General features: G+C 38.9%; 1 protein-coding gene across 50 annotated transcripts in view; it reads right to left on the bottom strand.

The window, feature by feature from the left end:
• ANKS1B (ankyrin repeat and sterile alpha motif domain containing 1B) overlaps positions 1 to 19,352 on the bottom strand; it is a 1,062,966-nt gene that overhangs the window by 395,079 nt on the left and 648,535 nt on the right. For all 50 annotated transcript variants that reach the window (XR_014804254.1, XR_014804264.1, XR_014804263.1 and 47 more), the window contains one exon: positions 11,184 to 11,290. Coding sequence is in view for 26 of the 50 variants with exons in the window: in XM_084957460.1 (XP_084813586.1) it covers positions 11,184 to 11,290 (107 nt within the window). In the remaining 24 variants the exon portion in view is untranslated. The remainder of the gene's footprint in view (positions 1 to 11,183; positions 11,291 to 19,352) is intronic.

Here is a 19,352-nt window from a genome sequence, read left to right as displayed (position 1 = left end):
CTATATTAATAATTCATTGCATTTTTCTCTCCTCCTAATATGCTTCTATAATTCATAAGTAGAGTCATAAGGGCTCTTGTTTCTAATACTCTTTTAGATCTTGTGCTCTTAAATGAGTGGGTAGTTCCCACTGTCTATGATGTGCATAGTACACACAGACCAGATGAGGAAGTCTGGGATGAAGTCAGGGACATGTGAGCAATGACCTGTAAGATGTTGTTTCTGTGACTTCCTACCTTGAGTTTTCTTTTCTTTTTCTTTCTTTTTTTTTTTTCAGCTTGAGTTTTCTTGTGGATGAAAATTTGTAGTCATAATGATACTCATTACGCCTTAGAAAGGATTATACTTAAGGGCAAATCATGTCTTCCACGAACACTGCTCTTGTTTAATGCAGTGTCTCCTATATGCATAGAATGACTCTCACTCAGCAGGTCTCCCAGTCTGAGGACAGACTTGATCTGGAGGTGCACCTGTATTTTTATAACCCTGTCTGTGGTGGGAAGATTCCTTAGTCTGCACTGCCCACTCTCCTGTGAGGTATGGTTCTTCTTCTCTCTTAACTCTCTTCTTGGTTCTCCTTTGAATCTCATCCCTCTAAGAATAAGAAATTATTATGCCACTTTTTTCTAAAATTCATAATTTTCTCGCTTGCCCATACATGTCCTAGGAACTCTGAAAATTTGAATCCAAACTTTCTCTTTGGATTCAAATTGACCTGGATTTGAATCTTGAGTGCCTGAAGACAGATATTTGGTCTCTCAATAACTAAGCTTTGTCATTTGTAAAAGTAGAATAATATTACGTACTTTGTAACATTTGTGGAAGAGGGAATTATAACATATGCAAAAAAGTATATAACAAGTTATTGATAAATGGTAGTTATATTATTAAGTTGGTTATATTTTCTTTCCTTCCTATAAAAGACTAATCATCTATTCCTTTGGGGCAACTCTATCATTTAGTTATCAACTACAACGATGGCAAACAAACTTTTTTTTTTGTCTTTTGTCTTTTGTCTTTTGTCTTTTCAGGGCCACACCCACGGCATAAGGAGGTTCCCTGGCTAGGAGTTGAATTGGAACTATAGCTGCCAGCCTATGCCGCAGCCACAGCAATGCCAGATTCGAGCCACATCTGCAACCTATACCACAGCTCACAGCAACACCAGATCCTTAACCCAACGAATGAGGCCAGGGATCGAACCCACAACCTCATGGTTCCTAGTCGGATTCCTTTCTGTTGTGTCATGACAGGAACTCCATAAATGAACATTTCTTATAAGTGTAATTTTTCAGGGGCCAGCAGAGGCTGCAAACTACAATAGAGAGTGTAGGGTTAGAGAGGCAGAAGTTCTTGGTACTGGCCTTGCTGTTTCTCCCATTAACTAGCAGTGTGATGTTGCATATGACTATCCATGCATGTCAAACTACATTCTCAGGACGACTACAGTTACCATTGACGAAAGAGTAACATCAATCTTTGAACATTTTAAATTTCATGTAGACCTCAAGTAGATTGATGTTGATTCAATTAAGCCTGTGTTTATTGAGTGACGTTATTGACTGGGATTGGCCTTGTAAGGGTAATCAACAGAGGTGGCATATGCACAGACTTGGTGAAGATTGCTATGGGTTGGCTCATGTCCTTCCCTCGAATTCATATGTTGAAGTCTTACTCTAGTACCTTAGAAGACAAGGTCTTTACAGACATTAGTCAAGTTAAAATTAGGTCTTAGGGTGGACCATAATCCAACATGATTAGTGTCCTTTTAAGAAGAGGAAATTTGGACACAGACACGCACAGAGGGAAGACAATGTGAAAACATGGGGAGAAGATACCCATCTCCAAGCCAAGGAGAGAGGCATAGACTAGATGCTCCCCTCATAGCTCTCAGAGGAATTAACCCTGCTGACAAGTGCTGACATTTTGGACTTCCAGTCTCCAGAACTGTGAGAAAATATATTCCTGTAGTTTATGTTGCCCACTTTGTGGTGCTTTGTTATGGCAGCCCCAGAAAATGTGTACAAGGACCAATTACGTGCTAGTGACTGGGAGTGTAACACTGTACCAGACACTGTCCCCCACCCCCCGCCAGGGGAAGGAATTATGTAAAAAAGCAGATTATTCAGCTCTGGACGATAAGCCTACTCTTACAAAGATCTGTACAGGAAGCCATGAGAGGCCACTGAAGAAGAGTTGAGCAATACCAGTGAATTTGTTTCATAGAATCCCCAGAAGGAAACTCTGAGTTTTGTTTTATTTTGTTTGTTTGTTTGTTTTTGTTTGTTTGTTTTTGCCATGCCCATGGCATGCAGAAGTTCCCAAGGCATGGATCAAACCTGAGCACAGCAGTGAGCTGAACTACAGCAGTGACCCCAGGTCCTTAACCCCCTAGGCCATGAGGGAACTCCCTGAGCCAGCTTTTGAAGTAAGAGTTACCCAGGCTAAGAATGAGTGCAAGAAGGTGTAGTTCTGGGCAGTGAACGGTGTGTACAAAGGTATGGATTTGTGAGCAAATGTGGCACAACTGTAAGGCTACAGTAATTCATCAGGGCCAGAGCTTAAGAGGGGTAAAAGATGAAGCTGAGTTGGGGGCAGGTGGCAGAGGGTCCAGATCAGTAGAGGCATTCTCCACAGAGAAAGTGGAGGGACAAGGGCCTTAGGGCATGAGGAGTTCTTGACTAGGCAATCAGGAGGAGATAGCCTATGTTAGGTAGGAAAGAAATCATGGAAAAAAAAATGAAAGTACATATTTGTTTGGTAGTGAGGATTCTGGTCTTAGTAAAGCAGAAATCCTCTTGAGAAGTCATGGGGAAGAGGTATAAAGGTAAGAAAAGGTAAGATAAAGAGGTCCCTTAAAGGACCAGAAGTATAATACTGGAGGGCTTGGAGAGCAGGGCCAGCCTCCTGTTCAGTGTTTGCAATCTAACAGGGACTCCATATACATTTGCTGAATGAAAGAAGGGAGGAATGATGAAACAGGGTGTTCGTTAACTGAACAGGGAATTTTAAGTCAGAGCAGTTTGGTTTTGAAATCTAGGTGCTGCTGGGCAATTTAAAAAATGTTCTGAGTCTCATTATCTTCATTAATCGAATGGTGATACTAATACTTACTGATAGGGATATGGTGAGAATTACACGGGATAATTAATATGAAACTAAATGAAACTTTAAGATGCCATCTAATCAATATTTACTGAGAGGCTACTGCACACTAAGCACTGTGCTAGGTTTTAAGAATGCAAAGATAAATAAGACCTACCCTCTACCTCTAAGAATCTCACTTTCTAGGGTGGAAGGCAGACATCTGAACAGAGAGCATAATTACAATGCAAGATAATAGGCCTAGCATTGGGCTAAAAAAAGGATCCCAGGGGTGCACAGAGAAGGGGTGGTTATGCCAGCTCGATGACAGAATGGCATTAGGGAATACTTCCTGGAGGAAGTGATGCTTAACCTCAATCATGAACAATGCTGCACAATGAGGTGAAGAGGGAAGAGAGAGGAATTCCAAACAGAGGGAATAACAGGCTTCCTCTGCAGCTGTGTTTTTCTTGTTTCTGTGCCTGTGCAGTTTCCTTGCTGCAAGTATACTCCAGTCTGATTGGTTAGAGCAAAAACACCCTCTTTGCTCTTGTCAGACTCCCAAAGGCTGGATCTTTTTCTGCATATCCTCAGCTATTGGCTGGGTTCTCTTTAAACCAAACAGACTTTCAGGAACCTTGCTGGAGTCACCTGCCTGATTCCTTACTTTCTCCTTCCTCTTCTCCTTTCTTCCTTTCCTTCATTCTTCCTCCTTTTATCAAACATTTACCGTGTCTACATGTGTAAGTCAGGGATGGTACCCGGAGATGCAGAAAATCAAGGCATATTTCTAACTCTCAAGGAGTTCCAAGTTAAGTGCAGGGGTAGCAAATGATGGCCTATGGACCTCATCTGTCTGGGTTTTTGTAAATAAAGTTTTATTTAAACACAGCTAGGCCCATTTGTTTATGTATTATCTATGACCACTTTCATGATAAAACAGCAGTTCTGAAGAGTCATGACAGAGACCATATGGCTATCAAAACCTAATATATTTACTACCTGGCCCTTTAGAGAACAAATTTGCTGACCCCTGTTCTAGGGTTTGTGTGTGGCAGAGGTGGCAGGGGGCGGGTAATGTGGTACAGTAACATGGGGGTAAGAAAGGGAACTCCAGAAGCAGGGCTCCTAACCCATATTTGGAAGGTCAGGGAAGAAATGACCACTGAAAGAAGTGACAATTAGGTAAGAACTAAAGGGCAAAGAGGAGCTAAGAGGTGAAGGAAAGAGCAGAGACAGCAGCATGTGCAAAGGTAAGGTGCTGACAGAAAAATACCTGTTCTAGAGAATGGTACAGAGAAGAAATGGTGGGGCTGGAAAATAAGGTGGGTCAGGTAGGTCCTAAAGGATCCTGAATATGAAAACCTTATTAAGGCTTTTGTAAATATAACCTCGCATAGGTAACTGAGAATCACTGAAAGATTTTAAGGAGAGCAATGCTAAAGCAACTGTGTGCTTTAGAGAGAGCACCTTGGGGTAATGCCTCTGCAGTAATACTTAACATTTGTGGGACGTGTATTCTAAGCTAGGTCTGTGCTAAATGTTGGGTACACATGTATATGGGAATGTTCCTTGAGTAGCTGGACAGCATTGGACACCAGGGAGAAAGAGATGAAGAGCAGGGGACAGCTATGGATCTATGAGAACCCATGATCTCCCTAATGGATGGAGAGGTTGAGTCCCACCCATCTGAGAGGCAGGAGGAGAATTAGGAGAATAGGAGTGATTGGGAAGGGCAACGCAATGTCATAGAACCCAAGTAAATTTCAGTACGGGAATAAATGCCAATAAAGAATACAGAGTGAAAACCGGACATTGTAAAGAGGCCGAAGAGAAATTAAGTCAGATAAAAAGGGGGGTGGGGATTTGGTGAGAAACAGGTCACAGCTGACTTAAAAGAGAACAATTTTAGCAGAAGAGTTGGGAAGTGGGCTGGATTACGGGGGTTAAGGAGGTGACTGGAAATGAGAAAATGGAGGTCATTGCCACTGCACGCTGGGTTGAGAGGTCTGTCCATTTAAGCAAGCAATGAAATGACCGTGGCTAGACTTCTTTAAATTAGTCTGTAATTCAGCAGTTTTAGCAAGTTTTTAAATTCATGAAGGAAATTCCTCATCCCAAAGAACTGGTCATTGGATGCAATACGGGAGATCAAATTATGCAAATATGCTGCGTGACTAAATTAAAGGCCATTTCATGTGAGCATTAGTTAGGCATGGAGCTGTAGTATTGCATTATTAGAAAATGGGGCAGCATATTTTACTGCTGAAATATGTCATCAGAGTAACTTCCAGGTGGAAGAAAAGGCTCTTGTCTCCTTAGTGTCACCAGATTAGAATTGTGGCTTCTGTTTTTTTCTGAAAGCCGTCCTTCTCAGATGGCTGTCACTGCATATGCCCTCATTTCTGACTTTCTGCTGCACAAGCAATCAGTGTCCTTCCAAGGCTAATGAGATTTACAAGAACAATTAATAGCTCTGCTAGCACCAATAATGAACCCTGCATCTTTAAAGAGCTCGAAAATATTAAATAACAAGCCCAAAGAACATTTCTCCTGGATCTCTCATTACACTGATTTTACAGGTGAGTAAACCGAATCATATAGAAGCAAGACAGTGGAAGGGAGAAGTCTTACTTTAGTTCTTTGTCACACCACTGTGAGGCTGTTGCCTGTTATATTGTAATTAAGCTGTAGTCTAGATAAAGAATGACTCCCTCCTGGCTTTGACTGTTGGTTACCAATAGATTTTAAATGCCTATAGTTGGAAGGAAAAGATTTTTTTTCTTTTTTCAAAAGTGGGTGTGTAACTACTGGCCTAAATGAGTTTGGAAAATTATAGCTGCACTTTCAATCTGAAGCCACCCACTCAACTCAGAGCCTAGCCTGTTTCAGAAACAGGAAGGCGTAGGGAGTGTGGCAGGTATATTTCTCTTATACCTTTAAATTTCAGTAATTTTATAACATTTTCTTAAACAAATTTGAAGCAGGAAAACATCATGGGGGTTATTAATCTTACCCTTTAGGGACAATTTGTTTTTCTGCTTCACAAGTTTAACTTCTTGCTGGGATTGTGATATGCTGCTAAGATACTTAAAAGGTCATTTTTTATCAGGTCAGCTGCAAATAGTATTCTTATTACAGAAAAGTCATAAAAAAAGGGAAAGAGCAGTCTACTAGCATGTAAAGTACACCACAAAAATGAAAAAAAAAAAAGCTTCGATTAAATACTTATAAGACCAATCTTGCTCAGATCTTTGGTTCAAGTGCATGACTTCCAAGAGGTCTGTGACTCCACCTCAATGTCTAACAGCAGTACTCACTTTGACCTTCAGTAAATTCTTTATGAATGCTACCTACCCAAGTGTACAAAAATGTGAATTCACATGGGGCTCCTGGCATTATTTTTATATCTTACTCTGTATGCATTTTGAATATTTTAATAGTGGTCAAAGCATCCCAAGTCAACCTAGATGGCAATTACTAGGAACACAGCAGATGCTAAAAAAAAAATGACTTTGTATAGATTCATTCTTCTTTTTAATTAGCATTTGCAAATACGACTGTTAGCTAGTTAACATTGTGAGGCTATGGTTCAGTTCTCCAAGTAATATAACTTCTTCTTTTTTTTTTTTTTTTTTTTTTTTTTTGCTTTTTAGGGCCATACCAGCAGCATATGGAAGTTCCCAGGCTAGTGGTTGAATCAGAGCTGCAGCTGCTTGCCTACGCCACAGCCAGAGCATCGCGGGGTCCGAGCCACATCTGCAACCTACACCACAGCTCACAGCAACGCTGGAGCCTTAATCCACTGAGCGAGGCCAGGGATGGAACCTGCGTCCTCATGGATACTAGTTAGGTTTGTTTCTGCTGAGCCACGATGGGAGCTCCATAAACTTCTTAACACAGTCTTTGAGGTATAAATCTACCATAATACTGCCAGTGTTTTGATGCTATCCGTGTTTATCTTCCTTTACAATACTGGATAGATTTTACCTCTTCCATTGCCTACTGTAATTCAGGGCTGAAAAAACAACTCTGAGTAAGTAACAGGCTAAAAGATGGTGATTATATGAAAGGATGAAGAGCAAGATCACCATGATATAGAGGGTGTATACATGTGTGGGAGCACATGAAGAAATGTATATGCAATGTGCATGTGAATAACATGATAGACCTGAAAGCAGTACTGGTAGCTGCTTGAGGTCAAAGTTAATATACAATTCACTATTATATCTCTAGTAATTAACTGTCCTTAGCATGCAACAAATGTTTAAGGAATGTTTTTTACACCAATGAATAAAGGGCACTAACGCTCTATGTTTCCACTGGTAAAACAAGGTTTCCAGTTTAAAAATGAGGCTAGAGATCCATCTACAACAATCTGCTGTGCATCCAGTTTTTATGGGGAAATTTCTATGTACACAGCATTATGCTAGGAGTGTGAGAAAGGTAAGGAAATTGAATACACAGAACTTGGACTTAAAGAGCTTCCAGTCTAGTTGGAGAGACAAGATATATACAAGTGAAAACTTAACTCCTAATTCTGGAGAGTGAATAATGGCATGCCAAATGTAATTTTTCATGTCAGGTACAACCACTACATGAGTTTCAGAGGAAAGAGAGGCTAATAAGGACTGGAGTCCTTAAGGAAAGATACAGAAACAAGGCAAGAATTGAGTTAGATCTTTAAAGATAAAAGACAGAAGGGAAGGAAAGGAAATAGCTGTGAGGGTTGAGGGGGAGTACGAATGAGCGGTCATCGAGACAAGAATATAGAGAGTTTGAGACTTAAATTTTAGGAAGCAGTCATCAGATTAGGAAAAGAGATGACGGTAGAAACATATAGAATAGCCAAGTAAATCCACATGTGCATTTTGTATATTAACCACTTTGTATTTAAGCTCCTGGGTGGAAGCAAGGTAATGCTGAAACATGGACACATCGAATATGCTGCAAAGTTGGGGCAAATAGGTGGGATATTCAGAGGACCACAGCAGCATTCTCAGAGGCTGGTGAGCAGCAGGTAGACATGCCTAATAGAAGGGAGCTGATGATACATGACTTCAGAAGGGAGTGAACAGGTAGAGTAGGGGGATGTGTTTTTAGACAAAGGATCTTATGTTGAAGGGACTTTTGATTGCAACATAAATCTGACTTTCCCAAAGTGACCTGATGTACTTTTATAGCTATTCTATCACTGTCCACTTATATTAGATTTCTAAGGATACACAAGGGCCCATACCACATGCACAACTATTCTGCAAACCAGAACCAGATATATAAGTAAATTTGGAACTTTGACTTTCAGATACTGGGGAAAAAATGGACACATCAATAAAATCAAGGACAAGTTTTAAAAGCCCAAAGGAGAAGGAATAACTGATAAATATTTAAAAATAAATGGGGGTCCTTCTTTTCTAATCATGTCTAGGAATTGATGTAAATCATCTTCATTAAAGTTAATCATAGCCATGTGGATAAATCATCCATACACTCTGTTTATATGTAAGAGTATATAGCACCGAGTTAACAAAAGTTTTATTTTAAAGCTTTCAATAAATACCTTGAAAGTTACTTATTTGGACCCTTGGAAACTCATATTCATTAATATTAATTAAATGGAAAATTAACTCTTGAGAATGTTTCCTAAATAAAGTATACCTATGCGTGGATATACTATGATGTTTCGACCAACATTAATTACATCTTTTTGATGTCTCTACTATCTTGTTCTAAAAAGCTAATAAGACCTGCACTCCATCATAGTTAATAGGAGTGTGGTGCTTGTTGCTCAGGCAACAGGATGAATAAATGCAGGTCAGAATGTGCTTCAAGAAAAACAAAAGCTGGAATATGATACCGAGTAGAGACTAAGCAGGTCTTAACAGATTTTTCACTACATTAATAAAATCTGTTTTTTAAAGTTGGCTGATCATATTAGTGCACTTTAACTAAGTTCACAATTAAATAAATTAGATTATGGAGATCAATAAATAATTTTTATAGAGGTCGAAATTGATTTTTTATGATACGAGTAGCAAGTAAATCGTGTATAGCAACATGCAGAGCAGTATTTGATGACACCATTTTATGATTTGCTTCATTTTCATAAGTAACTAACATTTCTGAATATTAATTCAAATTTTTAAAATTGTCTCCTGTAGAAATAATTGATTCATTGGAACTAATGATGTTTTCCTAATCTCTAGAAAATTGTATATAATACTAGGAATTGAAAAAATAAAGAATAATCTATAGAAAAGTTCAGACCTTGGTCTTGTCATATACAGCCAAGATTTCTGCCTCCCAGATATATTTTAGAGTGCTTATATATATTCCATTAATGAATGTTTTACATGCTCTCCAAGTGCTTATTTGAAACCTGTTTGATTAACTTTTGAGTTGGGCTTTCAGAAAGGGGCTATATTTGCTCAAAAGTATTTAACATTCAGAGGAAAACTGTGCTGGAATAAAATCTCTCAAAGCAGACAAATAATCCAGAGAATCCAAACACCTACCTAACTTCTCATAAGGCCAGAATAAATTTGGACAAGGGCTTGAGGAGTGGGAATGAGAATGTCTTGTTTCAAGTAGAGATAAGGAGAAAGAATGAAGACATCAAAATGTGCAATGCATATAAATGACAATGAAGAGACTTTCATTCTGTTTGATAGTTCTCCTAACTCTTAATGTCCACTGTTGAGTGTCCTAAGTCTGTCCTCAGTATCCTAAGATTCTCAAAGCAGCTGAAGCAATTTCACTCTTTCCCTGTTTCAATACCCACAATCTCTGTCTAATCAGTGACAGTATTTTTAAACGTGGGAAAAATAACTATAGCTGCATATTTCATTATAAAAAGTAGATTCATAAAGACTTCAACGGATACAATTACTTAAAGCTCATATGTCTTGCTTTAAAAATGCAGCATTTTAAAGAAATCTCATGGGGCACACTCATTTTTGTAGAAGAGGCAGAAGTTTAACAATTTGAATAATACCATAGTCAAGGCAAGCTTGGAGAAAATGATTGCAAATGGAAATAAAAAGACATGATTAGCTCTCAGTATTATGTTATCAATTTTGTTATTAATAAGCTTCAGGTGTTCACCCCAGTATTTTATTTAGCAATGGCTATTAATTGTTCTACAAGCCATTTTGTGCTCCATGCTTAAGCCATGTAGCTCTCTCTAAATTTAGGGATTAGTAATACGTGTGATGGGACCTTAAAAGCAAAGAAAGGTAATACGGACTGTGACGTAGCTTAACAAGGGAAACTGATGAGCACTGGGGGAGGTATGTAAATGATCAGAAAACTGTATATTGGGTCTGCACATTTCCCCATCCTCCTTCCTCACCTATATTCATTGCAGTGGGAAGTTTGCACACACCGGGTTTAGACTGCCGGCAACCAATATTTAGAAGTACATGAATGTTCTTAATCCATCAGTCCCTCTTTCTAGATATTGACAGTTTATGGATGGAAGTGCTTGTTTTCTACTTAAAGTGATAAGAAACACCTCCTTGCTCTTCAATCAGCATGTGAAGTAAGTGAAAGATCTCTATAACTGACCATCGGAAGCAGTTGGCTAACAACGAAAGGTCATGCACACAATTTAAACTGCTTATCCAACAATTATCCCGGGGGGGAAAAAAAAAAAAGATCCTCACACCGTAAACATAACCAATCGTCTAATTAATCACCAAATGCTGAAGCACAAATGAAATAATGTTTTAGGAATCTAGAATTAACTGAAGAGTGCTATTATTTAACTGGGTATTCTGAGGTTACACATTTATAAAAATCACACAAAGAATGACAGGGAGAATATAAATGTTAATCTTCTTTCACTGCCTATAAATAGTATTCTCACCGGTTCATTCATACAATACACATGTCTATGGACGCACATAGAACTCATTTTTCAGCAAGGGTCTACATGTTATACAGTAACTTCAGTCCTAAGGGCATCCGATTTTCTGATGCAGTTACATATATAAAACTGACCGGTTTTGGTGCAAATCAGGCTGCCTCTGAGCCGTGTAAGACACATAAGAAGCAAAGACAGACAAAAGGCAGCTCCGTGGACACAGAGAGCGTCTTACCATAAACTGCACATTGTCAAATCCATTAGCCATCAGGTGGTTCTCGTACTGAGGTAGCCCAATGCTTTCCAACCATTGTCCCACTGTTTGGACAGGGCATCTGGGTCCTGTAAGAGGATGAAGAGGGAAGCGTTTAAGCAGGGAGTAGCCGTCCACGGGATAATAGCGGTAGTCCTGGGCTGAGAGGTGGCATTGCCACATCATGCTCCTGGGAAAGTTGCTATCAAAGGAGCCCGCCAGCTTGACAGATTAATGTTCTCAGCGAGAGAGCAAAGTCAGAAGTAAAACATAGTTTGCCAGGCAGGCTGTGGAGTATGACTTGATCCTAGCTCCACATTTCTTACATATTAATCTTTACTACCGACCAGTACGTCACACAGCCCCCAAAACCAGGCAGCAGAAGAAGGCATATCAAGCTGTCAGCTTAGGCTGGTCTGCGTTCTATGTGATTGTTGGAGTACTCCACAATGAGCAATGCACGGCCAGCAGCCAGAATTCTTTTTATCAAGTACTCCTACACTCATCAGTATGCAGCTCCATGCTCCTTGCTCCCCCTCGCTCGCTCCCCTTCATTACCCAGCCCAGGCTACACCTCGCATTTTCAATAATAGCCATCAGATAAGGCAGATTTTTTTTGTCTGCAAGCTGTAAGCCTGCTGCTGCTGCTTCCTCCTACACACCCATCCAAGCGTCAATCTTGAATGATGAGAGCAGTCAAAACAAATGCAGAAAATAGCAAGATTCAAAAGCAAACCAAAGTGCTTAAATCTGAATTGAATCTTCATACTGGTTATACGTTACAGAGCTATTTGTTGTGGAATTTTACGTTTCAAAAGACACCAGGAAATACAAAGCTTTAACTATAGCTTATAGAGGAGCTCCCGACAGGTTCCCTTTTTCCTTTTCTTTCCTTTCCTTCCCTTTCTTCTCTTTTTAAAAATGCAGCACAGATAAATGTTTCTGACCTAAAGCTTTACAGTGTTTGGAGAACAATTATGCTCTTTCTTTACTGTGCTGTAACAAAATGAACCTCTCTGAGGTATTTTTTTTTTTTCTTCTTCTTGAATTACTGCAAAATGCAGAAACTGCATTGCAATCTTGAAGTCAAGATAATTCATTTCTCGTTTGCGAGGCTTCTTACAAACAAAAATATTATTAGGCACAAGAAACCCTTTTCCTTTCTGATATTTATAACCCAATCTACCAGGGTTGGCATTCTGAATTAGCTATAAAGGTAACATTACTGGGTAAAATTTTTTAATAAAGAAGAAGAGCCCTAACCAAAAATAATTTAAGAATAACAGATGTAAATGTGTGAGCTCTACTGAATGGCAGACAGACTGAGGAATTTATTTAATAATTGAGAGAAACCAGAGATTAATAATAGAACCCATAGGAGTAGATCATGGAAAGAATAGATTCTTATGGAGTTCTCTTGTGGTGCAGTGGGTTATGGGGTTAAGGATTTGACATCATCCATGTAGCAGCTTGGGCTGCTGCTATGGCATGGGTTTGATTCCCTAGCCTGGGAACTTCTGCCTTCTGCGGGTGTAGCCAAAAAGAGAGAGAGAGAGAAAGAGAGAGAGAGAATAGACTCCTTAAGATTGAGGGAGCCTTAAGATTGAGGAAGAACTTGTAGAGAGGTTAACCTACAGCCCCCCTCAACACAGGAATCCCTTATCCCAGCGTTCCTGGGAGAAGATCATCCAATTTATGCTTGAATACTGCCTGTAACAGAGCTCTTACTACCTCTCAAGAAGCCTCCACTTATTAGTATCATATTTTACTTCCCAGCTGACTCCCACTCACTGGCTCCGGCTCTGCCTTTAGAGCCACACAGACTGCCTTTACCACATAAAGTGTTTTAAAAATTAAGCATAACACTTATCTCCCCAGAACAGTGCCTGGCACATACTAAGTGCTCAGTAAGTATTGAATAAATGAAACATCACTATCCTTCTCTCCTTAAACCTTATCTTTCTGTTTCTTCTTTTTAAGAACAGCTGTCAACCTCCCTAGCACACAGACATTAAACTGCAAGACCTCTTGTGCGCGCCCTTTCCCTGCGGACATCAGCTCCCAAGTTCTAGGCATCCCTCATCCCGGCGCTTCTTACATCCATTCCCTTGATTCAAATTCCTACTTCATGTCTAGGGCACTGACATCTTCTGTGATTTCGCTCTCCTCGCGCAGGTCCACCCGGTCTAATATCACTATGACCTCTGTATTGGCCTTCCTACCTCTGATTTTTATTTTTTTAATTTTTTTAATGATTTTTGTGTTTTCCATTATAGTTGATTAACAGTGTTCTGTCAATTTTCTATGGTACAGCAAAGTGACCCAGTCATACATACATATATATATATACATTCTCTGCAATCCTTATCAAATTACCCAGGTCATTTGTCACAGAACTAGAACAAACAATCCGAAAATTTATATGGAACCATAAAAGACCTGCCTCTGATTTTAAAAAACCTAGTTTACATGTGGCTGTCAGAGTAATCTCTTTAAGACAGTTTTGATTATAACTCCCTGTTTCAACACCCTTCCATGGTTTCTAGTTGGCTTCATAATAAACTCCCAATTGCTCTGATGGCATTTTGGGGTCTTCGTGATTACTACAAATCCCAGCTTTAGTCCCCTCTTCCTAGTGCTCCAGCCAGGTGGAGTTTCTGGCTCTAAAGGCAGCCTATAATGTACTTGGGTTGCTCCTATTCTGTCCCGACATTTTTGTCTCTTCTTCGGCTTTGGATCGGATGATATTTCCTTTATGGAACTCTTTCTAATTCCACCTCCACCCTCCGCCGCAAAAAAACATATCTCTCTTCCTTATCTGCTTTGAGTGGCATTTTTAGACTCTATTATAACAAATATTTCTAATATTATAGTTATTTGTATACAAGTCATTTCTTGAATATAGGCATATGTCTTGCTAATACTAAAAGTAGTAAGGATTCATTTTTGCACCTAGGAACCAAATAATGTAATTTTCACTTCAAAATCCAAACTACAGAACGTCCTTGTAGTTTCTGATTCAAAATTTTAGAAGTCTACCACAAGTCTCTGAATTCTTTACTTAAAAGAAGATAGCTAGTTTTTAAAATAGAACCAATCCGGTTCAAAATCTTTTAAGAAGGTCAAAAAGTCTGTAGCGGTTTTGGAATCAATCTTAAGCAATTTTTGTTGCTCAATATTACCTATATGAGAAATTGAAAGCAAGATGCTATTTGTCCTTGACCAACTCTGAAGCTGGTACAAGGCAGAGTTAAAGGTAAGCAGTAATTACAACCTCTCTTGGGGTCACATACACATTGTTCCTCCAAATAATTTTAAGCTGTGAGTAGGTGGATACGTTGCATAAAGACTGAACAAACATGACAATAATGTTTTGGTCTGATTGGCCAACTCCTCAAATCCCATCTTATCTCTTAAGATGCAAACCAGGGACAAAGTACCTAGAAGAGTGCTACACACATCCTATATCGCCTTTGTGAAATGAACACATGGCATTGACAATGGCTTTCACAGGATTTTCATTTCTTAATAGAAAGAGAGAGATGGGGGCGGTGGGGGGAGAAAGACTATTCCAAGGTCCAGACTGCTGAACAAAAACAGCTCAGAGAGAATACAGTTTAATAATCACTTTACAAATCTTTCTATAGACTGACTGAATTTTATTCTCAATCGTTCAGCCATTCAACTACTACTCAGGAATTCTTACAGGCTGGTGGGAGGTTTTTAATGCAGAAGGGAAGTGAGTTGGGAGAGATGGGGGTAGGGGAGGTAGTAAGAGAGAAGAAGGATGAAGAAAAAGACCTTGGGTCATGCTGCTCCTGGTTTTGTTAACATATCTTCTCATGAGCCAGACCTCTGAAAGAACACTGGTTCAGGTCCGAAGATCACTTTTTAATAGTGTTTATGTATATTTCTCTGTTTACTTGAAATACTTTCTTGGAGTCTTAAAATTCTTAAACATGACATCACACTATTGGGCAAGCATCTTTATTAAACTAGAACTTCTCTAAGTTCCCAAAGTGAGATTAGAGAAGGGAAAGAAACAATCCACAGTTATTCAGGGCTACCTACTACGTCCTAGACAGTGTAGTGTGGCTTATTAGCCCCAATTACAGATAAGGAAACTTAAGCTCAGTGTATGTGATGAAACTAGGAATTTTCTTTGGCATAGCCTTTTAAAAATATTTCTGGGGGTTCCACTTTCAGGATGGCCACATGAAGAGCTCCATGGACTCTATCCCTAGCCAAACAAACAGAAATGGAAAAAATCTGTATATAAAACAAAACAACCACTTAAAGTCTTTGGTAATTGTCCTTAGAACCTGCAGATGATGAAGACATATTGAAGAAAGTCTACTAAAACTTGGTAAGAGCAGAGTCTAGGGAACCTGAGCAATGATTTGCTCCCTCCCATCCTTCCTTCCCTAGCTCAGCTAAAAAGAATCTCCATGGCAGGTGGGTGTGCCCCAGAGGATGGGCTCCTTTCGCCTCAGCTCCCATGCAAGGAATATGGTATCCTAGCAAAAGGGGCAGGACAGCAGCATTTCTAATACCCTCCACAACCAAGTTGTAGAGGTTAAATTCCTGGTGAGGGTAGCTGAGAGGTCCTGGGCTCCCTTTGTCCATGCAGCCCCCATTTATAAAGTGGAGACTCTATCCTTCTTGTGGGAGGCCAAGAACAGTGAGGCCCTGATTGCCTTCATCCCAGCTTGCTTGTCTGGCTGAGGTTCTGCCCAGAGAGGCAGACTGAGATGAGAAATAGAGGCTCCCATCCCTGTTTAGAACAGTGGCTCAAAGATTCTGCCAAATGGTCCCTAAACAGATCTCTAAAGCACTTTCCCAAGGAACTGATTTTATTTGAAAGAGAGTATGAGGAAATTTAAGCCTAGGGTGCTTATTAAAAGCAATGGAGATTTTGGAGGTAAGCAATTAAAAGGAGGCATTAGGACAACAGCTAAATGGTAGCAGCTAATTTTAGAGAACCAGAGAAAGAGTTAAGAAATGTCCTCTTGGGGTCAGAACAAACTTGAAGACTGGCCTCCAAAACTACTCCTGTCCAGATATAATTGGACAAGACTCTGGAGCAATTTGTAAATAAGGATCTGTCAAAAACAAGAGAGCAACCATCTGGCAATTACAAAAAACCAGTATCTGAGTATGATACCAAATGAGGCAGGCAGCTTAACAGAAAGATTAGGGAAGGAGACAAAGGGGACTTTGCTATAACCATGTGATGCTTGGATGACTATGCACATGTGTAAGGCTGTAGCCTGGAATGGATAAATACCATATGGCATATTCATAAATTGGAATATTACTTGGCAATAAACAGAAGTAAAAATGCTGATAGATGCCACAACATGAATGAACCTTGAAAACATGCTAAATGAAAGAAGCCAGTGGCAAAATACCATATATTTTATGATTCCATTTATATGAAATATCCGTAATAGACAAATCAATATAGACAGGGTAGGTTAGTGGTTGCCCAAGGATAGGGAGGGTAAATTGGGAATAAAAGGGGGAGTGACTGTTAATGGGTATGAGGTTTCTTGTGATAAAAATGTTTTAAAATTGACTGTGGCAATAATTGCACAACTCTGTGAATATACTACAAACCACTGAATTGTGCTTTGGGTGAATGGAATAATATGTAAATTATATCTGAATAAATATATAGTTATTGAATAATAATCAAATAAAAAATAAAAATATTAAATTTTCTATAAATGTATAAGACAAAACACATATAATTGCATATGAGAATGCATTACTGTTTTACATATTAGTATTTTTAATGCTCTCTGTATTTTTTCCATTTTTCTTAGTTACTCCTTCCCCTAGTTCCTCCATATCACCATCCTCCCATCAAAGTAATTCATGTTAAAAAACTAGTATGTATCGTCACATATATTTATCTACTGCCAAATCGCTCATACATACACACACAGAGCATGTGCAAATATATATGCATATACAAATATATATAAAGTATATGTAGGGAGTATTTTTGGACATTGTTTTCTTTTTTTCTTTCACTTTTTAGGGCCACACTCGCAGCATATAGAAGATACCAGGCTAGGAATCAAATTGGATTTGATTTGATTGCTGGCCTACACCACAGCCACAGCAACGGGGGATGTGAGCCATGTCTGTGACCTACACCACATCTCATGACAATGCCAGATCCTTAACCACTGAGTGAGGCCAGGGATGGAACCTGCATCCTTATGGACACTAGTTGGGTTTGTAACTCACTGAGCCAGAACAGGGACTCCCTGGACATTGTTTTCTAAAAAATAGAATCATATTACACATTTCTAAACCCTACTTTACTCATTCAACAAAGCTTTATGAAAATTCTACCAAGTAAATGTAAGCTCTAATTTGTTCTTTTTTAAATAGCTGCATAATAATCCACAATGTGGATACATGGTACTTTGTTCCGTTCTTTGCCTAATATCTCTAGGCTCAACCCTTCATTTTCTTTTTTCTTTTCTTTTCTTTTCTAAGTTTGTATTCTGAGATAACTGTATATTCATATGCAGTTACAAGACAAAAAAGAAAGAGAGATTCTGTACAGAGTCACCCAGTTTTCCCCAGTGGTAACGTCTGGGTAAACTGTAGCATGATATCACAAGCAGATAGTCAACATTGACAAAATCCATTGATCTTGGTCATATTTCACTGGTTTTACATACACTTATGTGTGTGTATGTGTGTATGTTTGGTTCTATGCAGTTTTATCATATGTGTAAATTGTGTGACCATCACTATAGTCAAGATAAAGACAGTACCACTCTAAGGATCTCTCCTGCTGTCCTTTCATGGTCATGGCCATCTCTTCCTGTCCTACTCTTTAACCTCTGCCAACTACTAATCTATTCTCCATCATTTGTCATTTCAAGAATATTACGAATGGAATCATACAGAATGTAACCTTTGGGACTGGCTTTTTTTTCATTTGGCAGGATTCCCTTAAAATCCACACAAATTTTTCTGTGTGTCAATAGGCCACCCCTTTGTATCACTGAGTATTCTGCAGTATGGATGTACCATAACTTGCTTTTTGATTTAGCCATTGAAGAACATTTGGGTTGGTGACATTTTTTGGCTATTATGAATAAAGCTATTATCAACATTTGCATAGGTTTTTTGGTGTGTGAACATAAGTTTTCATTTCTCTGGGATAAATGATCTACAGCTAGCATCACATTTAACTGTGAAAGACTGAATGCTTTCCTGCTAAATTCAGGAAACAAGGCAAGGATGTCCACTCTCACCACTTTTATCTAAAACTGCATTGGAGGTTCTAATCAGCACAATAAATTATGGAAAAGGGATAAAGTGCATAAGATTGGGAAGAAAGAAGTAAAGCTGTTTATGTTCACATATGACATGATTATCTATATATACAATCCCATAAGCTTCACATAAAAGCTACAGAATAAGTGAGCTGAGCAAGGTTGCAGGATATACAATCCATACCCCAAAGTCATTTGCATTTGTATACACTAACAATAAACAATCCAAATGTGAAGTAAAAAATCACCATTTATTTTAGCATCAAAAACATGAAATCTTAAGGAATAAATATGTCAAAAGATGTACCAGACTTGTACACATAAAATCACAAAGCATTGCTGAAAGAAATCATATAGGACCTAAATAAATGGAAAGTATACTGTATTCATGAATTGGAGGGCTCACCACTGTTAACGTGTTAGTTCTTCCCAAATTAGTCTGTAGATTCAATGTAATCCCAATAAGAATCCAGAAGGAGTTTGGTTTTTGGGTTTGTCTGTGCGTGTGTGTGTGTGGAAATTGTCAAGCTTCTCCTAAAATTCATATGGAAATGCAAAGGACCAAGAATAACCAAAGTAACTTTGAAAAAGAAAACTAAAGTTGGAGAAAGTCACTTCCTGACTCTTAAGACTTAATATAAAGCTATGGTCTTCAAGACAGTGAAGTACTGGTTTAATATAGACATACAGATCAATGGAAGAGAACAGAGGGTTTAGAAATAGACTGACATCATACAGAAGATCACTTTATCTTTTTTTTTTTTTTGGCCACTCCCCCTGGCATGTGGAAGTTCTCCAGCCAGGGACTGAACCTGAGCCTCAGCAGTGACAATGCTAGATCCTGAAC

Source organism: Sus scrofa, chromosome 5 (assembly GCF_054392235.1).
Source record: "Sus scrofa isolate SSC_HxYL_T2T_F1_AM1 chromosome 5, Sscrofa_HxYL_maternal_Yorkshire_Landrace_v2.0, whole genome shotgun sequence".
Classification (NCBI taxonomy): Eukaryota; Metazoa; Chordata; class Mammalia; order Artiodactyla; family Suidae; genus Sus; species Sus scrofa.
This window is presented reverse-complemented; position numbering and strand designations above follow the sequence as displayed.